The sequence below is a fragment of the Ricinus communis genome, chromosome 3 (assembly GCF_019578655.1).
Source record: "Ricinus communis isolate WT05 ecotype wild-type chromosome 3, ASM1957865v1, whole genome shotgun sequence".
Classification (NCBI taxonomy): domain Eukaryota; kingdom Viridiplantae; phylum Streptophyta; class Magnoliopsida; order Malpighiales; family Euphorbiaceae; genus Ricinus; species Ricinus communis.
The window spans coordinates 28448745-28464674 of NC_063258.1; the positions used below are offsets into that span (position 1 = coordinate 28448745).

General features: G+C 34.3%; 2 protein-coding genes across 3 annotated transcripts; both read left to right on the forward strand.

Annotated features, from left to right (window-relative positions):
- The first annotated feature begins 710 nt into the window (after positions 1-710).
- LOC8272535 (protein ALP1-like) lies at positions 711-2778 on the forward strand. The gene has a single exon (XM_002514052.4). The coding sequence runs from the start codon at positions 968-970 to the stop codon at positions 2591-2593; it is 1626 nt and encodes a 541-aa protein (XP_002514098.1). The 5' UTR covers positions 711-967; the 3' UTR covers positions 2594-2778.
- A 1386-nt stretch (positions 2779-4164) lies between these two features.
- Positions 4165-13856, forward strand: LOC8272534 (serine/threonine-protein kinase tricornered). 2 transcript variants are annotated; one of them, XM_048371964.1, is made up of 14 exons: positions 4165-4326; positions 4379-4574; positions 5008-5182; positions 5987-6070; positions 6958-7199; positions 7357-7597; positions 8133-8212; positions 8560-8644; positions 10024-10155; positions 10247-10360; positions 11430-11474; positions 11991-12075; positions 13150-13194; positions 13286-13856. In XM_048371964.1, the coding sequence occupies exons 2-14, from the start codon at positions 4408-4410 to the stop codon at positions 13375-13377; spliced, it is 1587 nt and encodes a 528-aa protein (XP_048227921.1). In that variant the 5' UTR covers positions 4165-4326; positions 4379-4407; the 3' UTR covers positions 13378-13856. The 2 variants fall into 2 exon arrangements, with proteins under 2 accessions (XP_048227921.1, XP_048227922.1); XM_048371965.1 differs by having other exon boundaries at positions 4393-4574.
- Positions 13857-15930: the final 2074 nt, after the last annotated feature.

Genomic DNA, 15930 nt, shown 5'->3' on the forward strand with positions numbered 1-15930 from the left:
TAAGAAAAAAAAAAGAAAAGATGAGAGTTATTTTTCATTCAAGAAGAGGAGATATTACTCTTGAAAGATAAAATAAAAGATGATGAATTAAAGATTTCTTTTGAAAATCTAATTCTTAAACATATTACTCATAATATAAAAAAATAATTTAAAATTTTGTTAAAAATACTCTAAAATACCTCATATTATAAAACAAAAGATCTAAGGAGTAACATAATGGACTCAATTTAATTAAAATTGAAATAATTAAGCTCAAGAGTATATCAAATCTAGTATTTTATAACTCAAAGTCGATTTATTAAACTATTTGAATAACTTTGGCTTAATCTCGAATTTGACTCAGGATATTCATGAATTAGATCAATTTGATTATATCCTCAACCAAAAATAAAAATAAAAATGAATTCTTCAAAAAAGAAAAATAATGTGTCCGAAGACAGAAAAAGTTTGGATCGAAAAGCACCTGGATAGTATTTTGATGTGGAGAATCTTGAATCATAACTTATATTATTTACAGTCATACCCTTAACTAAATTAAAACTCTCTTCCTCGGACCTTCCCTTCCCTCTTCTACAAATAATACTATGAAGGTTCCAGTCGCACGCGCACCCTTTTGTTTAAAACGTGTGTCTTCTTCAATACCCAGAAGAAAAGAAGAAGAATTTCAAAATCCATCAAAACGAAAAAACATTGCAAAATGCCCCAAACGCGTAAAATCATCTCCTTAACATAATAGTCCAAAGAAAGGTCCAATTCACCGTCCAAATACAGTCGTCCCTACCCCGCGTTCACACTTACCCACACGCTTCCTTACCTATATAATCTAATCTTCATAATTCCCCCAATTTCATTTCATTTCAGTTCCACACTTCCATCATCAAATCTGAAACCGAACTTTCACATTCTTCTCTTTCAGGCTTTTCCTCAAACACCTTTGTAATTTCTTTTTTTCTCGTTTTCACTTTTAATGGAAATATCATCTTTCCCACTTCTTAATCAAGACGACTTTTCACATTTCTATTCTTTATTACAAGACATGGATAGTTCTAATGCAGACACTAATAATACCAATGGGTCTTCTGCTGCTTCTTCTTTTGGTCTCAACAATGATATAAAGAAGCGAAAGAGGAAGAGTGACAATGAAGATAATGATCCTTTTCTTCTTCAGTTACCTAATACAGAAGATGATTTGAAGAAGAGTACAACAATGAGAAATATACTTGCTTCTCTTTTAATGTTAGACGAAGAAGAGAAACAAGAACAACAACAGTGGCTCATTGATTCTCAGCAAGATAAATCACTGTTCGATTCCAATTCCAAGCGAAAAATTCAAGCTATGGATGCTTATAGTTCTCATCTCCAAAACCATTTCACTGATTTACATGAACTTGATCATTCAAGAATCAAAAAGGCGCGACGCTCTGCTTCTGCTTCTGCTGCTGCTGCTGCTGCTGTTGCTGTTGCAAGTAATAATGTGGCTTCTGCTGATTCAGCTCAGAGCAACGGCGGTGGCGCTAGTGGGTCAGGTCAGCACCGGCGGTTATGGGTTAAAGACAGGTCGAAGGATTGGTGGGAAAAATGTAGCCATCCAGATTTTCCGGAAGAGGAGTTCAAGAAAGCATTTCGAATGAGTAAGGCAACGTTTGAGACGATATGTAATGAGTTGGATTCTGCTGTCACTAAAAAGAATACAATGTTGCGCGACGCCATTCCTGTTCGCCAACGTGTCGCTGTTTGTATTTGGAGGTTGGCCACTGGTGAGCCTTTACGTCTCGTGTCGAAAAGGTTTGGATTGGGGATATCAACTTGTCATAAGTTGGTTCTTGAGGTTTGTTCTGCTATAAGGAATGTGTTAATGCCCAGGTTTCTTCAGTGGCCCGATGAAGAGAAATTGAGGATGATCAAGAGCGAGTATGAAGCAGTGTCAGGTATACCAAATGTTGGAGGCTCGATGTATACTACTCATATTCCAATTATTGCACCGAAGATTAGTGTTGCTGCTTATTTCAACAAGAGGCATACTGAGAGGAACCAGAAGACATCGTATTCGATGACAGTTCAAGGAGTCGTTGATCCAAGAGGTGTTTTCACCGATGTGTGCATCGGCTGGCCTGGGTCAATGACTGATGATCAAGTGTTGGAGAAGTCTGCTTTGTTCCAGAGGGCTAATAGGGGAGCTTTGAAGGATGTATGGATTGTTGGGAATTCTGGGTACCCTTTGATGGACTGGGTTCTTGTACCTTACACACATCAAAATTTGACTTGGACACAGCATGCTTTCAATGAGAAAATTGGAGAGGTTCAGAGGGTGGGTAAAGAAGCATTTGCAAGACTGAAAGCAAGGTGGTCTTGCTTGCAGAAGAGAACTGAAGTGAAGCTGCAAGATTTGCCAGTGGTTCTTGGTGCTTGTTGTGTGTTGCACAACATCTGTGAGATGAGAAATGAGGAGATAGAACCTGGGCATAGGTATGAGATTTTTGATGATGAGATGATTCCTGAAAATGGGTTGAGATCAGTTGGTGCTATCCAGGCCAGAGATCACATTGCTCATAACCTTTTGCATCACGGCCTTGCAGGCACTTCTTTCCTATAGTTACTAAGTTATCATTGATTCTGTAGGATGGATTTGTAGTAGTTTTTGCATTTTCTATTAGTTTAGCTCATGGGTGGTGGGTTATCATATTGTACTATTAGAGAACAGATCGCCAGATTTTTTTGATGGGTCGATGTAAAATATTTATTTTACCCATCCAACAAATAAACGGATTAATTTACTTACATGATTCAACATTTCTTTCTCTTTTTTCTTTTTCTTTGCATCTAAATTTGCTTTTCCATAGCCTAGATTGTCAGTCCTCTACTACTGCGAAAGAATGATGGTGCCATCGCCGTAACGAATTTTCAAATGCTTTGCTTAAGGAATCTAGTCCAAATTTTGTTTACATGGTTCGTTATTCGTGATTACTGGCTCTTGTCTCTTGTTTTTAATATTTGTGCCAATTAGACTGCATTTCTTATGCACATTGACTATGTTCGGGTTATGGCGGCATTGATTGGGGGGAATTAGTGATTATGGGTTCTTGGTGACTTATATAAATCCCATCCCATCACTGAATTTTACTTCCAAACTAATAATAACTATTCTTCCCTCGGGATTTCTCGACTGTCTGTCTGTCTTGGGTTTAGTTTCTGTTACCACCAACCTCAGGGTGGCAATTTGCTTTTTTGTGCCCGTTATTGTGTTTATGATTCAATGAACCCTAATCTGTCTAAATTACTTGTTTGATGAATAACTAAACCTTAATCATATTTATTTTAAAAAATCAGTGGATGATAAGTTAATCTCGCATTTTCTTTATTAGTCCTTTTTTATAATATGTTATATAATGGGTTCATTTTTTTCAATAAACTATATAAATTCTTATATTATTTTTGTCTTATATGGTAGTATACTCTCCTATTGTTTTATTTATTGGAGATTCAATTTACCATGCTTATTTTCTTACAATTATTATAAAATTCTAATCAATATATTTACAGATGATAGAAAAAACGGTTCAAATTTAAAGATATTTTTAAAAATTACCACTTATTATTGATCTAAATATAACTTTTTCAAGCATGCATGTACCGGATAAAAAAATAGTGAAAGCATAATAAGGTTATTACAATTTTGACAATTTAATTAAGCTGTCCCCGAGCGTAATTTTAAGAAAATTTTAGATTTATTTTACTCTTCATAAAATATATCCAATAATTATAAATTAATAATATTACATCACTTGAGATAATAATTTTATGACATTATAGCATAATTTTTATAATATATATATTAATTATGTTAGGTACCGTGACATATAATTTATTTTCATTAAATGCATTTATAATTAATGTGATAAGCATAGTTTATATAAGAATTTCTCAATTTTAAATTATATTTGGATGACTAATTAATCCGCAAATTAATAACTCGGAAGCTACCTTAACAAACACCTGAAAATGAAATATAAAAAGAGTTTAATGTAAAGTACACCAGAAAGCCAAAAGTGAATGACTTGGACCAGTTTAGCGTACGACTATTTCCATGCTATCATTTTACCAGGGTCCACATGTACTTAAACTGTACGTTGACCTCATCACTGACGTAATCATTGATTTAAGACCGTTAGATATTTCCTTACGATGGAAAAAGGAGGAGATTACAGAAAGCTGCAAAATGCAACACCTATAACATGCCAGCAAAATCTTAAGTTTTGGTGGGACCATATCCACGTGTCATCCGGATAAGCTACTGTTGAATAGAGAGAGAGAGAGAGAGAGAGAGGGGTCGTGTTTGGGTTTGGCACAATCATCAAAATTACGCACAAACAAGCACGAGAGAGAGAGAGAGAGAGAGAGAGAGAGGCTATGGAAAATAAGGAGGCGGAGGAGGAACAGGAGGAGGTGGCGGGAGAAGCGGAGGAGGAAGGAGAGGTGGGGTCCAGTTTGACGTTAGAGAGGGTGGCAGCTGCAAAGCTTTTCATTGAGAATCATTATAGGGCTCAAATGAAGCATATTCAACAACGCAAAGAAAGGTTAGTTTAATTAATAAATTATCCTTTTTGATTAATATTTTTGAGGATATCTCATTTTTAAGATTAGCATCGCTTGCTTGCATGCGTCGAAACAGAACCGAAGCAGAAACATTCTTTATTTGGAGTTTCAGTTAGGTTTTATGTCACGATTATTTTATTCAGCTTGTAAAATGTACTTACCGTTTATTAGAAAGTTGCTCGTTTAATTTGATAATTAACAGTATCAATTATTTTTTAGAATGTTAAATATGAAAATAAAATAACAGAAGAGTTGGCAAGGCTAATTCTGACAAGTGCAACCTTTTCGGAATGCCAAATTGAAACTACATTTGCAAAAACCTTCAGATTTATCATATGTGAAGTTCGTGTATTGGACAGATGATTAATTGTTGATGATCTTGGTGCATCTGAACTGATGATTGTATGAATGCAGGCGGTCAGAGTTGCAAAAGCAGTTGGCATCTTCTGATGTGTCTCAAGAGGAACAAACTAATCTACTGAAGGATTTAGAGCGCAAAGAGACTGAATATATGCGACTTAAAAGGAACAAAATTTGTGTTGACGATTTTGACCTTTTAACCATCATAGGCAGAGGGGCTTTTGGAGAGGTTGGGTGCATAAATGCATCGTACATGATGAATGTAGCTTTGTTTTGATGATTGTCATAATTATAGTTCTACAATTCAAAACTGTGAAACTTTGTCCATGTATTGTGCTGCAAGACATAGGATCTATGAACAGATACATTAGTGGTAGTAGGTGAGAAAAGGTAAGGTCAAGGTAGTGATGGAGCAAGGACTCTTAGCTTATCTGGTATAAGGAGCAACACTTGGCTCCAACCTCATGCTAATCAACTTTACACTAGATATACTGTTATAAAATTAAACTCTTTCCTAGGGTTCAGTAAACTTGAGTCTGTCCCTTTACCTTTGTTTCTTGGGGAAACACATAACACTATGTCATGGTCATCAACGTGAGTAGAGATTGTTGTACCAAACATCTTGCGAATGGGTACTGTCACCATTATCAACCTAAGAACTTATTCCTTCTTTGGGGCTTTATTAAGAATAAAATTTTTCTACATTATATATCCCTCTTAGTGTAAATGATTATGCCTCAGACAAGTCTACTTTATGAGGACTAACAAAGAAAGAACAGAGGGTAAGGAAGTTGCAAAATGAGTCTTGTGGTAGATGGTGGAAGAGATGCAAATTGGTTCTAGCAAGAGCTTTTTAAAATGAATTCTTGTTCTCTTTCTTTCTTTCCCATATTCCGCTACCCATTCATGTAGTTAATTATTTGTTCCTTGATATATTATACTAGTTCTTGTATTGGTTTTTATACATCGAAGCATCTTTTCTGCATTTTTTAGTGGTAGAATATCAGGATGCTTATGTGTTTGTATGCTACAGGTAAGGTTGTGTCAGGAGAAGAAGTCTGGGAACATCTATGCCATGAAAAAGTTGAAGAAGTCAGAAATGCTTAGCAGGGGACAGGTGAGACTTTAAACTGTCAAAATTCTTCTTCTTCTTGCCTTAAATTTTTATAATATGGTCCTTATTTCTCATGTCATATATCTCCACAAATTATGTTTCATGTTGAATCATGCTGTCTCTAGGTGTCTTACTCCTATTAAATGATTTTTCTGAATGCTATTGGTTTTGTTTGTTATCTACTTTTCCCTTTCCTTTTTTGTTTCCATGTGTTATTAGATGATCTGTTGCATTGTATGCGGCCCATACATATTGGATATAGGTATTACATGAAAAATTGAAGAGAATTTATAAGGGTTACATAAAAGTGGAATATGGATTAACAATTTGGCCTTTTAGATAATTTTCCAGTATATTACCTTCTGTAATTGTTAAGATTAGCGAGGCGAGAAATTTTCTTGGGATATAGCCTTAATTGTTTATGATTTTTGCCAACACATGCATCTCTGGTGCATGTATGTTTAGACCAGATCGCATTAGAAGTTAGGGAAGAGGAGCCATGGTATTGCTGATGCTTTTACAATAACTAAATACTTCACAACGTCACCACATGAAAACTTAAAGGAAATGGTTTATATGCAAATGTTTGTTGGAAAATCTTCATTTTTTGGACTATTCATAAAATCAGAAAAGGAATAACAAATTATGACGATCCTTTTCTTATATCAAACCAAGAGCTTTCTGCTTGTTGCATTTTCTTGAGAATAGCCGAATCAAGCAAATTTAGATGGATGAGGAGATTTTGTTGGAGGTCCTTACTTCTGCAGATGAGACAGGGTAAACCCAATAGAAATGCCATGTAACATCTCCGAAGAAGATATACAAGCAATGAACAGAACATGTCTAAAATACTCTTCTTTATACTCACTGATTCTCTGCATACACTGTAGGTTGAACATGTTAAAGCTGAAAGGAATTTGCTTGCTGAAGTCGCCAGTCACTGCATTGTCAAGCTCTACTACTCCTTCCAAGATGCTGAGTACTTATATCTAATCATGGAATATCTTCCTGGTGGTGACATAATGACTTTGTTAATGAGAGAAGAGACTTTGACTGAAACTGTGGCTAGATTTTATATTGCTCAGAGTGTCCTGGCCATAGAATCTATTCATAGACACAACTATATTCACAGGTAGGTATTCTCCTGGCAATTGTTATCTCAAAATGAAAGAAGGAGGACAAAGGTTTCATATAAGAAACTGAAATATCTTGAAGAGGATTTCGTTTCTAGTTTGGTATGATGGATCTTGTGAATCTACTTTCTCTTTAACAACCTTTTCTTTCCTCAGAGATATAAAACCTGATAACCTATTGCTGGACAAAAATGGCCACATGAAGCTTTCTGATTTTGGTCTTTGCAAGCCTCTTGACTGCTCAAATTTGTCTGCCATAAATGAAAATGAAGTGCTTGATGATGAGAATTTGAAGGAATCCATGGATGTTAATGGAAGATTTCCAGATACTGGTGGAAGGCGCTGGAAAAGTCCCCTTGAACAACTGCAACATTGGCAGATGAACAGGAGAACATTGGTACATAATCAATCCCCTTTTTCTCATGGAATTTCTGATATTTCTGCCAATTTTAACCAGGGTGTCTGGCAATACATGTTTGCAAATTTCAGTTTCCAAATTTTAGAACTAAAATTACTTGATATGTGATACCAAAATCCTGAAACTTAAAGTATCCATGAAATATAAAATAGAAATTAAAAAAGGATTTTGCATGATAATGCAAACTCGCCAACCAACATGTAGTCATGCACGCAAGCGCTTGTGCACATGTGCCCACATACATTTTCCAGTTTACACATGCTCTCCTGTACATTTACTTGGTCTGGGAAAATGATCAATGATATCCATTTTGATAACATATAAGAAATGCTATAGTGCACTCTTTCTCTCTCTCTCTCTCTCTCTCTCTCTCTCTCTCTTGGAATTCCATGAACTTCTGTCATTAAAGTTATATTTTGCTATGAACTATTTTCATTTATTTTCTCTCTAGAGTTCCTATACTTTAAGGTTTTTGTTTTCAAGGTTCATAACTCTCTGTGTTTAATGATGACAGGCATATTCTACAGTTGGTACACCAGATTATATTGCACCAGAAGTATTGCTGAAAAAAGGATATGGCATGGAGTGTGACTGGTTGGTTAATTAAAAATGAAATCACTGTTTTATTTATAGCAAGGATCAGTTGAATGTATTTCTAGTGTTTTGAAATCCCGCAGAAAATGAGAAAAAGTGAAAAAGGATGGGAATACCATTAATTTCGTCACAGAGCTGTAATAAATGAAACAATTGTTTCTATTTTATTCCACTTAATCCCCCCTTAAATCCAAAGTCCAAAAAGTACGAATGAAATTATCTGTACCTGCATTTTCCTTAGTTCAATTTCGTTCCTCCCTTCTTTTTTGTTTCCGATCAAACTATTAAGATACATTGGCATAGTGTATTTCCTTTTGCGAAATCTTTATCTAGCTACCTTCCTGCAGGTGGTCACTTGGTGCAATAATGTATGAGATGCTTGTCGGTTATCCTCCATTTTACTCTGATGATCCAGTAACAACATGCAGAAAGGTTGCTTGCTGCACTCATTGGTTTGATTTATTTTGCAGAGTTGAATCATCCAATTCTTATAAGTATTTTTACAATATAGATGTTGTGTGCTCTTTGCTATAGAGTACCATTTCTAGTTTGTGGATCTTCTCTTTAAAATGCAGGTCAGTATTAGTCATATGTGGCCTTTAGTGGCTTTACATCTAACTTCATTGAACTCTATAGAATTTTTTTATTGAATTAACCAAGAATGAAATAAAGAACATTAATACCTCATTGCGAAACCAATATTCTTGGTAAGTAAAAAAAATTTGATGATATCATTTTCCTTCAAAATTATTGGCACCGGGGCTTTGTCACCTTCACATCTCATTATTATTGTTGATTTGAAATTTCTCCAAAATATTGTATTTCCTCCTTATTTAATCAATTCTTTTATGGGATCATATCCAACTTCTAGACATGTTCATGATATTTTGTTGAATTGGTTAAATTTTCCAACCATAATTAATGAAGCAAAAATAGCTTTTATACCATTATCATGGCAACCTGATTTTCTTTTTTGTATCATATCATGCTAAGAAGTAAGAACTACGTCTAATAAAAATTTCATTGCTGTGAAAATTATCATGATTTTCTACTTCAAATAACTATGTGATGGGCTCATCGTACCAGAATGTACTGTAAGATTTTTGTTGGAACCTTTCAACTTATGAACTAACTTATTTGGCATATGTGGAATCAGATATTGCTGATTTTTCTTACTTATCAATGCTGTTGAAAGCCCCGTCTCTTTCTTGATATGGCTTCAAGTATTGTGTGGATCTCTGCAATTTCATTTTCATTTTAGGGAATGTTAGAAGTTGTATTTATCCCACGTTGCTTGTTTATTAGGCTGTTATAGTATATATAAGTGGATTGGACACCCTCTTTCTTTGAGCTAGCTTTTGGGAATAAGTTCTACCTAAGCCCATTTATCATGGTATTAGAGCCGGCTTTTTGTCTGCAATGGTGGGTTTGGACCTAACCCATTTGAATGTCACATTAAGCATGAGGGAGGGTGTTAGAAGTTGTATTTATCCCACGTCGCTTGGTTACTGGGCACCCTCTTTCCTTGAGCTAGCTTTTGGGAATGAGTTCTACCCAAGCCCATTTATCAGGAGACAAATACGAGTAATCAGAAAAAGAAATCCCAAACTTCTGAGAGTAGGATATGATTTTGAACTTTGAAAGAGTAGCGCCTATTATATGCAGCATTATGGTGTTTATGTTACATGTTCTTCTTTATGTGTTTAAATGCTTTTTTTCTCATAACCTTCTTGTTTCTTCTTTCTCTTCCCGGTTTTTTGGTGGTCTTTTTTCTTATCCTTTTATCTAGCCTGATGATATATGTATGCCAGATTGTGCACTGGAGAAATCACTTAAATTTTCCAGAGGAAGTGAGGCTGACACCTGAAGCAAAAGATCTGATCTGTCGGTTGCTTTGTGATGTTGAACATAGACTTGGTACTCTTGGGGCTGACCAAATTAAAGTATTTTTCATACTAAAACCAGTATATATAATCCTTTTTCTCTCTTTATATTAATGTGCTTTCTTAGATTATTATCATTCACTCTCGACAGGCTCATCCTTGGTTCAAAGATGTTGCATGGGACAAACTTTATGAAGTGGAAGCAGCATTTAAACCACAAGTTAATGGGGAACTTGATACTCAAAATTTCATGAAATTTGATGAGGTAAGGTGGTAGGCATTAATTTATTTCTTACTTTTTCTAAAGAACCATTTGCTGCCATTTGTATTGGGCTACTAACTCAATATCTGTTGTCATTGGTTCATTAATTTGTCCTTGAATATATTAGTTTTTAACTTGAGAATTAGGAAACATATTGAACTCCCATCCCCAACCCCAAGGCTAAAAGTGCTAGCTACCATGCTGCTAAAATCTCTTGGGGATTGTGTTTTAAGAATTGAGATCAAATCCTATCTTCCTAAATGGTAAATAGGGTTAGGTGAGTAAAGTTAGGTTTGATGGATAGAAGGATATTTACATCAGAGAAAATGGGAAGAATCTTTATAATAGCGAACTATTGGTATTCTTCAGTAGCAAAAGTAAACACTTAGAGGACATCTTATGATACTGGTAATAAGTAGTGATAATGAGAACACAGATGACAAAGCCTTGCTTCTTGTTTTTAGAATGGACATGGGTAAAGAAAGAGAATATTTTCCCCCAGTTGTAGGACTTATGGCATGTACAGGCTTAAATGTGTTTGATACAGCTCAACACTTTGTAACAAATTGTCAATGTGTTCTCCTTCTATGCGTGAGAGGTATATTCCTGTGTGTTTGAAGATGGGAGGTTTATTCATCTTCCTGAGATCTTACTGGAACAGTTTGCAGTATTACTTCTGATTTGGGGGCTAGGTGATTTTCAATAAAAAAGAAAAAAAGCTTTTGGATAAGGTGTTCACTTAATTTAGGATCTTTCACTTACATGTTGATGCAGTGAAGCTTCTTCTGGAAATAGCACAAGTTTGATAGAAATTTGATATATGCAAAGTGGGTTGTGACACATGCCTGTGTATTCAATGGATCTTAATGAACTCATTTTATAGTACGGCATGAATAAGCATTCAAACATGCAAATAATGATAAGTATGATTTATATCGGGTCAACAATTCTCGTATGAGCTGTAAATGCTCTTTCCCCCTTCCATTGATATGTATTTTTCTTGAGATTGTGCCTATGTTCAGTCTGATGATTTTATGAAGTTGAAATTGAAACAAAAGATCTTATAATGTAGGTTGAACCTCCACGAACAAGAAGAGGATCAGGACCTATGAGAAAGGTATGGAGTTTTTTCAGCATTTATGAAATTTAAGTATTTGATATTCAAGTTGAAGAAGTTTACAATGGAAATTGTCATCAAGACTGGAATTCTAGACCCTTGTTTGTTTTCACCAAATGTCATCTGACATTGGTAATTTTGTTGCTGGAACATTCTTGTGAGTTAGATGCTAAAAAGATTAATCAAATGAAGAGTGGGGAGAACAAAAGTTAACCACACAGTTTAGCAGTGCAGCTCTAAAGCTCCATTTCCTGAAATTTCTTCATTTCAAATATCTGTTTTAGTCTTAAAGATCTATGATGTACGTGCATAAATGTTGTTCCAAATGTGAACTGGGATATGTGTTTTTTCTTTCTAATGAGAAATCTGGGATTTCAAATAAAAATTGCATGACAAGCCTATTTGATGCTCATTCTTTTTAAAGCTCATGAGTTTTCCTTTTCCTCCTACCTCTTGTTTTTTGCTATTATCCTTTTGTTATTTCATCCTATTCACCTTCTGTCACTTTCTTGGCAGATGATGTTAAATCCTCAAGATCTTACTTTTGTTGGTTACACATACAAGAACTTCGATGCTATCAAAGGGTTACATCATTCTTTTGGTACAAGAACTTTGTTAACTCAACCCTGATTATATAAATAAGAGTTACTTTTTATTGGCGTATGTAATATGTTATCACTAAAAGATTATGCTTGGGCGTGGCTTAAGAATTTGAATTTCTCTGAAAAAGGTTCGAGTTTGACTTGTTTATCTCATCAACAATTTTTATGCATCTCCCAGTAAGCCGATATATGGTGAAGCTTAGGTAGATATTGTAGTCTGATAAGCATCCTGGTATGATGCAAAACTTTATCATACTTCTAAATTTTCAATTGATGGTATGAGAAAAAGTAAGGTAGGTTTTGTCTGTCCCAATGAATTGAATAAGTTTACTGTAGCTTGCAAAAGGCATTCGATTGTATGAGTATGTCTGTATGTTTGCAAGATTCCTGTCACCATTAACATTTTAAGGTATAATTTTATTGTGTAAACAACAATGTTAGATGCCTCAAAGAGCCTGTGGGTGGGAGGGCTAATGGAAGGGTGGCTTGATCATTAAAGAGAATGGGGGCAAACACTTTTTAGTTCTATGTCTTAAATGATACATGGTAATGTTATGAATTTTTACTATGATTTCAAAGGATGATTTTCTCAGCGCGGCTCCATTCATGGTGATGATGTGTTGGAATGTTTACCAGTCACTTGTTAAATGCATCAAACCCTGTTGTAAACTATTCATTTTACAGTATAGTTTTGTATTCCATACGGACAGAGTTTGTCATTATTGATGAATGAACGTAGACCAATTAGGACAGATGGGATTAATACAAGTATAAACATGAAGAAATTATAAGCGATAGTCAAAATCAGCCATTATCTGCCTTAGGATATTTAAGTTAGTTTCCTGAATTGGTACAGGGGTTGTGGTAGGATGATCTGGAAGAGTCATTTGTTGATCAGCTGCATCATTGGACACTTCAATCATTACATGTTACTTGATTGTTTGTTTACACTGAAAGAGGAGAAACAAAAACAAATAAAAATTATTCTAGCCTGCAAGTTTTGATGTCTCTATTTTTGCTTTTATGTGAAGGTCAATTAATAATTTTTCTCAACTTTTATGCAACTTTTGCAGATTTAAAGAGGAGCACATCACAGTCATCAACAGACTCTTTTCATAGTAATGGATCTATACACGTTTTATAGTGGTTGTGTTTCTTCATGGTTATATCAACTCATTTATACATAGCTAAACTGTAGTTTCCCTGTAGGTGATTCTGCGGTGGATTACTCTTCTAAGAACTTGCTGGATGACTCGGAAATTCAGAAGCTTGCGTCAGAAGAAGATCCTGTGTCGCCATGAAGAATCTCGAAATTCTCACCATGTTAAACTGTCTAGAATTAACAAATGGGGTTCACTTCTTGTGAAGGTGGGAGGGAGGGTCTACCTGCTTATTTTTTGGTCAGGTATAGCCCTAAACTGCAATGTTAATGAAGCTCTCTAAAAATGTACAGTACTATTGGTGAAACTTCTGGGAAGCATGTTTGGTTCTCTACTAACTAGTTGTGGTTACAATTTAAAGGGTTCTGTTTCTATGTAAAAATCACCAAGTTTACCGAGGTCCCTGACTGCCCAGGTTGGTGGACTAAATATGCCTTCGCTTGTGGCAGTATAGGTCCTTTCTATATTCGTTTTCCTTTTCCCCCCTTTCATCCCTTTTTGGATAGTCTAGGAAGCTGGTAAAAGCCCAGAGGCCAGAGCTGTAATCTGAATGCCAATTTGTATGCGTGTTTTGAGATTGAAACGGTAAATCAAGTATGTCTTTATTTTTTTTCCTGATCTATAGATGCCTAGATCTATTTGTCAGATCTTTATGGTAATTATAATTGTAACAGAAAGCAAAAGGATTTTTGCATATGCCTGCCACCATATTTGCAACGGTCATGGATACAAGCTGCTTAGTCTTTGCTGTGCCTAATTTGGCCATAGCATCTCCTCAGAATTAAGCATAACAAAGCTATCTTAACTTGGAAAGAGTTAGGGGCCTCGGTGCTCTTGTGCCTGATCTAAATTAAACTCGACTTTTTGGTTGACCAAGTTATATTATATGTCTTAGAGATTGTTATGGCATTAGAATTGGTTGGTTTATTATAATTATTACTATTATTATTATTATTATTATGTAAGAACTGAAAAGTGGGCCAATGTGTACTCTCCCTATCTCAAGTGGGCTTGGTATAGTATATCACCTCCATCCTTAAAATATTACAGCTCTGTGTTTCTTCATATGATATTGATGTGTTTTCTTATTACCTCTGGCTCAAGCTCAAACTCTAGCCAGTTGCTAATCAGAGCTAAGGAAAGCAGCTGCAACTGATTTGTTTTATTAGTTGAAATAATTTGAAAATGACGCTTCACTGGGACTGGTAATACGGCGGGCCCGAGCGGTATCTGGTTTTCGGGGGGATATTTTTGTTTATTTCTTATATTTTTATTAATGTTAAGATTTATAATTTATGTATATTCTAATAACATATTATATAAATTTGTATCAATTTTTATATATCATTAACTATTATCTAAAATTAATAAAAAATAATATTTAAAAGAACTGATCGAAATTGAGCATTCCATAGTATTTTTTAAATACTATTTATTTCTTTTATTGAGATTGAACATTTAAAGGCAGCAATCTTTGCCACATAGGATGAACAATGTCGAAGTATATCAATCATATCTCTGTAGAAGATTGACTTTTGTTGACCTTGTCCTTGACGAGAGTGAGTGGTAAAAAGAATAGGGTTTAATCAATTCTTTAGGATTCTTTTGAAATTGGGATTTTTTGGCATAGAAAAGAGAGAGAGAGTGAAAAAAAAAATGATAAATAATTTGCCATCTTTTATTATTCTTATATTTTTATATTAGTATATTAATAACAAATTGGAGCATTCAGTGTACGGTTTGTTTATGGGCCAAATTAGTTATTTTTGGAAATAATTTGGGTGATTAGACCAAAAAGTCAATATTGAGGCACATTGAACTTGAGCAGAGAATTGAAGGGCCAAATTGTACCTTATAGCCTTTGCTTGTGAATATCTTGTCGCTAAAAATAATGTCACATGTGTGCCTTTCTTACTTGGCACTTTTGAAAGGGATTGATGACGACAAATTTCACATATGACGTACCTTGCCATAAAATTAACATAACAAAATCGTTGCTTAAAACTAAGATTGATAGCATCTTCCCCAAAAAATTTTAGTTTATTTCTTTTTCGAATTTTCAGGGGAATTTTACTATTTAAAATTCATATATTTTGCACGTAATAATATTAATTTCATAAAAACACCCAGCAAAAAGAAAATAGAAAGTAATATTGTGGGATATAATGAAATCCAAAACCAGTGCTTCTTGGGCTTTATAAGAAGCAAAAAAAAAAAATAATAATAAAATAATGTTTTATTAATAATAGTTGTCTATGTATAAACTACCCAATCATCATCATTCTTCCTAAAATGAGACCATAATACAACACAACATCAACTGACTTAACTATTTTTAAATAGAAAAATATTTATTTAAGTATTTTTTCTCTATTATTTCTATTTTATCTCTCTTATCATAAATTATTCTAATAACACATAAAAAATTTTATATATAAAAAATATACAATGCAATAAATATTATTATATATCGACTTCATCACCACTACCATATTAAACATTAACATTGTTGCCACTTTTTTGTTTTAAGATTTTATTAATTAGTATTATCCACAATAGCAACCTTGTCACCTGCCAAATGATTTTTCCCTGAAAAAACCCACTAACATAAATAAATAAAGTAGCCTATCCCTCATAAATTCCCATGATAATACATATTATTAACAGTCCTAAAAAAGAAATTGAATAAAATAT